The 7,793-nt window shown below is 38.3% G+C and overlaps 1 protein-coding gene across 2 annotated transcripts; it reads left to right on the top strand.

Moving 5' to 3' along the window:
• The first annotated feature begins 909 nt into the window (after nucleotides 1–909).
• pigh (phosphatidylinositol glycan anchor biosynthesis, class H) lies at nucleotides 910–6,334 on the top strand. Of its 2 annotated transcripts, XM_017692484.2 has the most exons (6): nucleotides 910–1,019; nucleotides 1,101–1,319; nucleotides 4,766–4,975; nucleotides 5,081–5,164; nucleotides 5,661–5,742; nucleotides 5,852–6,334. In XM_017692484.2, exons 2-5 carry the CDS (start codon nucleotides 1,140–1,142, stop codon nucleotides 5,733–5,735), a joined length of 549 nt encoding a protein of 182 aa, XP_017547973.1. In that variant the 5' UTR covers nucleotides 910–1,019; nucleotides 1,101–1,139; the 3' UTR covers nucleotides 5,736–5,742; nucleotides 5,852–6,334. The 2 variants fall into 2 exon arrangements, with proteins under 2 accessions (XP_017547973.1, XP_017547972.1); XM_017692483.2 differs by having other exon boundaries at nucleotides 910–1,319.
• Nucleotides 6,335–7,793: the final 1,459 nt, after the last annotated feature.

Genomic DNA, 7,793 nt, shown 5'->3' with positions numbered 1-7,793 from the left:
GGAAATTTTCACGCAAGGTTTGTAGGGAGATGTAGTGCGTGACTGGAAACTACATGACGTGAAACTGCTTTGAAGAGCCGTTTTAAAGCTAAGGTGAAACGGGCTCTACAAATACATTTCGCACGGCGGCCTTAAGAGACAAAGCAGCAATTACCACAGTTAGTGGTAATTAAATAAATTAAATAAATTAACAAAATAAATAAAAAAAAGCAGAGGAGGAAAGGGGAGGAAGGAAAAAATTATATTAAAGGGTAATTTTTCAAAATCTTTGCACAATTAAGTGCGTCAGATATATTCAGTGCTGTGTGTCATTCAGAGCGGTTTGGTGTGAAACGTTGCGTTCTAGAGAAGCTTTTGAGTCAGAATTGTTCACAGTGGTGGTGATAGGAACCAAAACGTTTGAAAAGTTGTATGCCTCTGAAACCTCCCTCACTGAAAGTTTTATTGTCATATGCACAGAAAAAATAGACAGTTGCACAGACAGTGCAATGACATTATAAGTTTCTCTACAGTGAATGAGCGCATGCCAAACCACTATGAATGACTTTGTTTACATCTCAGTGCTGGAATTGCACAAAATCTTTCACTGTGCTTTGAGAAACGTGGACACTGTTTTAAACACAGGGGACAAAGCTTTTCAAATTTGTGATGAGTTTAGTACTCCACAGTGCTATTTTATTTCATTTAAGGAAGAACAGTTATCACAGCATCATGTCAGTCTCAGCAGATAACGCTTCAAACAATACTGGGATGGGACAGATGTTTAGATCTGACCAATATTTCAAACTGACCGTACTACAGAAACGCATCAATGCCCACCTCACATTTCACAGAGGTTTTACAAAGTTGTAGTACGCCACTGTTGTGAAACTCAATTTCCCACAATACACTGTGCATTCAGAGGTCGGCGAGTTCTTTTTCATTGACGTGAACTGAATTTCAACAAGCCTTAGAAAATATTCCTTAAGAGCATCAAGTGGATTTTGATTTGTGAAGTTGTTTCGAGCGGTACTTGTTCGGTAATAAAACAGCTGATATTTAAGAACACTTCGTTGTTGATGGCAGGTTTCTTGACATTTTTTAACGTTCATTTGTGACAGCCGAGGTATCGTTAGCCGGCGCTGTTAGCCATTGTCAACATGGCTGAAGAGGGAGAGTTTACAGACATAAACGGACAGCCGATTTCGGTGGACTGCCAAAACTACACTCCCTTCTGCAGAGAGTTTACTGTCAGCTCTCCGAAGGTGTCTTTACGCAAGGTGATGGTGTACACCTGCTCCGTGTGGTTAGTCGCCTATGCCGTGTTTTTTGTTACAGAGGTGAGTAGCTAGGTTTTCGGTCTCAGTCCTGTAACCAATCATTGTAGGCAAGTGTTATTAAGTAAGTAGGTAAGTATTAGACTAAAGAGAGTATTTTATCGCGAATTAAATCTGTCTGTGACTTGATTTGGCTGCAACAGTTCACTAGTTACTTGAGCTGATGTATATCGTTTTGCACAATGCGACGTTGTTTTCTTCAGCTACAGTACGCGTAGTCCTATGTAGCCCCTGAATAGACTTGTAAAACAGCCATAATTCATTTTATGTGACCATTAAACAGGCTGTTTTGGTGTTTGGTTACTGTGCCTGTTTTGGTTACAGACACACACACACACAAACACACACATATATTTATATATATATATATATATATATATATATATATATATATATATATATATATATGAAAAATGTATGTGTGTGTGTATATGGGTTTCAGGTGAGCATGGGCTCTAAGTGGCTTTGTATATGGGTTGTCAAGGCACAGTTGTACTTTATTTTTAACTAGACGTATATGTCTACTAGCGCTGTCGCCTCACAGCAAGAAGGGCCTGGGTTCGGTTCCCCGGCCGGGTGACCAGGGTCCTTTCTGTGTTGAGTTTGCATGTGCTCCCCGTGTCTGCATGGGTTTCCTCCCACAAGCCGAAGACGTGCAGTCCGGCAGGTTGGACAAGCTAAATTGCCCCTAGGTGTGAGTGTGTGGGTGAATGTGTATGTATGTCTGTCTGCCCTGCAATGGACTGGTGGCCTCTCCAGGGTGTATCCTGCCTTCCGCCCAATGATAGGGATAGGCTTCAGCACCCCCTGTGACCCTGAGGGAGAAGTGGCTTAGAAAATGCGTGTGTGTGTGTGCGTGTGCGCGTGTGCGTGTGCGCGTGCGCGCGTGTGTGTGTGTGTGTGTGTGTGTGAGCAGACACAGTCGTCTGCATGTCTTTTGCATATCTGGGAGCCAGTTATGGATACTGGTGCACAGCCTTATCACTTTAGCTCAAGCAAAAAAAGGACAGCTAAAAATATTGAAATATGTGACTAATGTTCTACTAAATACTTACATTTTGTTTTATATGTGTCTGTAAAACTGGTTCATTAATTACAGTTTATCATCTTTACAACAGCAAGGAGTTGTTGGCGTGATGTTTATCTGTGCCATGCCACCAATATGGATTCCAAACTCTCCATTAGATTTGGTGCACAGCCGTGAGACAGTCAGCAGCACAGAGAGTACTGGCTTGGGCCTGTGGAGAAAACACCCTTAACCTATTGAGTGGCTGTTGCTAGGCAAAATTGTTCCCTTGAAATGACTGGAGATGTGTACCATCAAAGCTTCAGCGTGGCTAACATAACATATCCTGCTAATACAGTTAAGGTGCTAGTTTTCAGTCAGTTAAAGAGAACTCATGATGAAAAATTTAATGTTAAAAAAATGTGCCAAAAACCAGTTTTGATTATAATACCCTAAATGGGGTGTTATAATTATATGCTATTGTATTTTAGTGGTTACTGTTTTGGATTATTAAGTTTATTACTGCTGTATTAATTAAAATTTTTCAGGTTGTTCTGATCTTCCAGCTCTGTGGTTATATATATATGTGTATATATATATATATATATATATATATATATATATATATATATACACACACATGCTATTGTACTAGACTTTTATTGTTGTATGTTTGGATATTTTACGTATTTTGTGGCATTTGTTGAATGCTATTACACTGCCCTCCCGCTTGGTAAAACCATGCCATGCCACTTTCTACAAGACTAAAAGCCATATCCACCAGGGGGCATGACAGATAACCCAGAGTCGTGTATCACTGCATATAGACAGCAAGAACAGGATTTGTTGGTTGCTGTTTAAACACACCATTCAAAGTTGGCCTTTCCAGTTCCACGAGCCTGAGAGAGAGAGAGCGCAACGGTGGTTGAGAGAGCTAGAGAGTGAATTAAGAGAAGGATTAAAAATAGATTGTTTTTCCCTGCCTCACGTTTCAGTCATGTTTTTGTCAAAGCAGTTAAGGTGTACACATCCCAGAACAGTCCACTAGTCCACTGCAGGGGTTATTTTTGGAAATCCTCTGCGAAATATTTTTCAGAAAATTGTTTCACTAAAATCTGTTTTGCACAAAAGTTCATTATAATTGTTTTTTTGTTGCGTCAGCAAAAAGTTTCCTAATATTAAGCACTACATGCATTGCATTTAAAGCAAAGCAATTTTATTTATATATAAATATAATGTTATATATATTCATACAGACATTCACTGACCATGCAGAGGGATATGACTTCACCTTGTAATGTTTACAGTGCAGATCAGTGAGGTCTGGCAGGTCTGGCAATATGAGTAATTTAGTGCTGCTAAACCTAAACCTGTTCCACACATATGAAAAAAAAAATATATTGGTGGGTTGTCTTAGTTTGAATCTGGTTTAGATCTTGTCCTGTCATTATCCTAGTGATTGTTTTGCAAAGAAAGCAAACCCCCACCCCATAAAAAAGAAAAAAAGAACAAAGAGCCATAAGAACCTGTTCCCTTCAAAGATCCATCTCTAATGCTTAGCACCATGTGGGTGAACTCCCACACCACTAATCAGTGAAAAATAAATGGGAGAAATGTGTTTGTTTATCCTGTCAGACATAGAATAGAAATTTGACACGCCATCATTTGAAATACCATCAGAACTTTTCAGTATTGTCATCATTTTTACATACCATGGTATACCGTATTATCGTCGTACCACCCGACCCTAATGTATATCTTAAACATGTCTTTTTGTCATACAAGTGGTGGTATTTGCAGACAAGCTCTGTTTGCAATATACCATTGTAGTTCTTGGTGTCACGGTTTGCTCTGTATGCTCAGTATGCTGCATCACATCTTGGTAATCTGAGCAGTGTTCCCTTCTTTGGACATGGTCATCTAATGTTCAGGATGATCATGAAATGAGAGCGGTCGTCTTGCGTACATGTATGTGTATATAAGTGTAACTCTGTCTTAACTGGCCTACATGAGCTTAAGGTCACTGAGCCCAGTGCCAAGTATCAGCTAGAGGGGGACATAAAAGCCCCCAGTATTGGTCTGAGGAGCAGTGGAACTATTTTCATTGGAGTGATGGCACTATATGCAATACCTTTGGGATGAGTTGAATGATTAGCTCTGGATCACAAATGCCATTTCAACATCAGAACCTGATTTCACTAATGCTCTTGTGTGATGAATGTAATCAAATCCTCACAGAAATGGTCCCACGTCTAGGTATAATGCCCTCCCAGAAAAGCAGATGTTGTTTCTGCAGCAAAGGGGGACACACCCCCTATTATTGCCTTACAGAAGAAATAGTGCATGAAAAGGTGTCTACACTTTTGGACACACAGTGTATACCTAATAAGATCTGATTACTTTATGAGGACTGACTGTAAGACTTGTGTAATGTCTGTTGTAGAACACCACTGTCCTGTCTAGTGCCATCATCGTGACGTTGGCTGGGATGATGCTGCACATCCACTTTGTGAAAGTGGACCAAGAAACCCTTCTCATAATCGGCTCTCTGGGTGTCCAGCTGTCTTCTTTCTATGCCTCGGGAAGGGAGAGCACAACATTCATTGAAATGAACAAGATCAAAGACATTGTTATTAATGAAGCAATTTATATGGTAAGGGAACTCCTTATTGTTTATTAGGACCAATCCTATAATGTACATGCAATGCTACTGACTGTAAATTTTGACTGTAAAATCATACAGGCCTTTCTTTTTCAGCATAGTATCATATACTACCTCTGCATTCTGATAAAAGACTCATCAGAGCCGGATGGAGTCGCCAGTGTCGTCCCTCTTTTCCAGGTGTTTGTTTATATATTTTTAAATAGTAAATTTGTGTTACTGTGCCTTTAAGACTGATTATATGTGAACAAGCTTTGTTCTGTTCGGCTGCTCTGTATTGTGTCTAATTCAAAAAGCGGTTCAGGCTGAAATGCTCCTTCTAACTTCAGCCTAAATGCAGAGAGCTTAACTCTTGCAGGCTAAATAGGCGGATATATTTTAGTGTATTCATTTTGTGACCTCACAAAACCAGTCAATTCAAAGAGGCTGTTCTTTCAAACTTGTTTCTGTATATGGGCTGGGGAATGATCTATGCTCTTTTAATAAAAAAAAAAGCTACAGAAAATATTTTGCCTTTGGCCCTTTAATGATTTTGACCATTTAGACAGTGACTTCAAGTGTAACTGCATGACATCTGACAGATAGTAGGTACTAAACATATGAAGTTTTGAAATCTTGCATTGGAATCAGTTACACGCAGAGACTCTAACATCATCATTTTGCATTCTCCCCCCAGAGTTCAAAGCCAAGACTCAGTTGTCTGGTTCACGTGTACAAAAGCTGTCAGGAGATAATTGCACAGAGCCGGTGACATAAAGGTAAAGATGTAATGCCAGCACATCTAGCCTTTCTGCATGCTCAGAATAGCTTTTCAGTTACGTTGTTTGTCAAATATGTATTCACAGTTCTTTCTTTTTCTCTTTCCAGTATTTTCTCCTCAGTTGTCTATAGTGAAACTGCTTCACTGCAGTCTAGAAACTCATTGAGAACAGTATCCTGAATCACTGCGTCCTTGTGTAATATCCCCACCGTGCAATCTGGAATTGCTTTCCCTGTGATTTCTTCTAATATTAAAAAAAAAAAAGTTTGGCCTTTTCTGACAGCTGACATAAAGTGATCAACAACAGCAACAACAATAATAATAATAATAGTAATAATAATAATAATGAAGAAAAATGATAATTTAACAAATTTCAGATAAATTGACAAAGTACTTGATTTATTAGTAATGAGTAGATAATTACAAACTGAATCATTTTTTATTTGTTTGTTTGTATGGTTGGTTGTTTTTATAGGGAAAAATGATGTGTAGTAACATTTTACATGTATCCACCGATTTATTAAAATCACTGTTGTACATGCATTTTTCAAACAAATCTGTAAATAAAATTAGTTTTTTATTGCTGTCGATACACTTCCTGTGTTAACATCTGCTACCCACTAGAGGGAAACCATATGCCTCTTTAATGTTGACTAACTGGGTTCATCAGTTGTCGTTACTGAATGACGATAACAGTATTTTTAAAATCTGTATTTTACTGTACAGCACAGACTGTGAATTGGTACTTAATACACCAGTAACTATTTGAAGGGCTCATTTAACATTGTTTTAAATAGTCAGTGCAATCCGTTTCTGTGTGACTTCAAATTGAAGTAACAGGGTTTAGGCAATCAGTTACTAGCGTCAGTGGGATTCATTACTGTAATTTACACTTACACAATGTATAGAAACTGACTGTAGTCAGTCCAACCTTCTTACCAGTCTCCAGCATGGTCACTATTGTTGCTGGATTATGCTAATCCACCTCCCCTGCTCTTTTCTGAGTCAGCAGTAATTAATTGTGCAAGCTCTTTTGTAAGAAAGTGTTTCCAGTCTAGAGGAGTTTTAGAGTTTGCATACATGCTGTTTATCTAATCAAACTATAATTGATGGAGCAGATTTGATTGAGACCTGTTTAGTACTGCACTCCTCTCTACAAAACCTGTACTAGGTTTGTGTTGGTTAATGTAGCATTATAAGCCACTGAAGTGTTTGGTTTTTTATTTATTTATTTATTTATTTATTTTTCTTACATTGTTTGGTTTTCATAAGACTGAGGGATCTTTTGTGTTCCGGCCACTATGTCATGTACACTAACAGTCAAAAGTTTATGCACATCAAAGAAGGGGGTTTGCATCTTTTTACTGTTTTCCACACTTTAGAATAAAATAGGTGAAGACAAGTGCAAATTGTAAAGTTTTTTAGCATTGAGGGAAAAATGGCAGAAATATAAATATTTAACAGAAAATCACACCAAAGTCTTTTATTAAAGCTGTAACACAAGCTCTCTTCAGAAGACTTTGAGGAGGCAGTGTGCCGAAGCCTAGTCTTAAAAATTGGTTGCTTTTTCTGCTTCTCACTTCTCTGTTTGACTTTCAGGTTTTCTCCTTTTTTTTTGGTCTGTTTCCTTTTCTAAGTAAGGGCTTCTTGACAGCTGCACATCTTTTCAGACCCTTAGTGTTGAGTTGTCTTCTCACAGTGGACAGAAACGCCTACGGATTTTAAGAAACTGCTGTTTTTAACGTTCCCGTTTTGCTGTGCGTTGCTAGGTTGTCTTATTTCTGATATGATTAAAAACACCTCCTGTACACTATTAACTTGTACTTAATGGCCAATTAGACTGGAAACAAAGCAAATGAATAGTGAAGGTTGAATGTCGAGTTTTAGATCAAAATGTCATTGAATTAGGTGTGTCAAAGCTTTTGACTGGCAGTGCATGTATATTTACAACCTGTTTGGTGTCTTTTAACAGTCCAAGTGCCTTTGAAGGCAAAATGACATATGGCAAAAGTTAACTATATCAATTTCACATAATTTCTGAAGAACAGC

The sequence above is a fragment of the Pygocentrus nattereri genome, chromosome 4, assembly GCF_015220715.1.
Source record: "Pygocentrus nattereri isolate fPygNat1 chromosome 4, fPygNat1.pri, whole genome shotgun sequence".
Lineage (NCBI taxonomy): Eukaryota > Metazoa > Chordata > Actinopteri > Characiformes > Serrasalmidae > Pygocentrus > Pygocentrus nattereri.
Note: the sequence above shows the minus strand (reverse complement) of the source record. Positions and strands in the feature narration are given on the sequence as shown.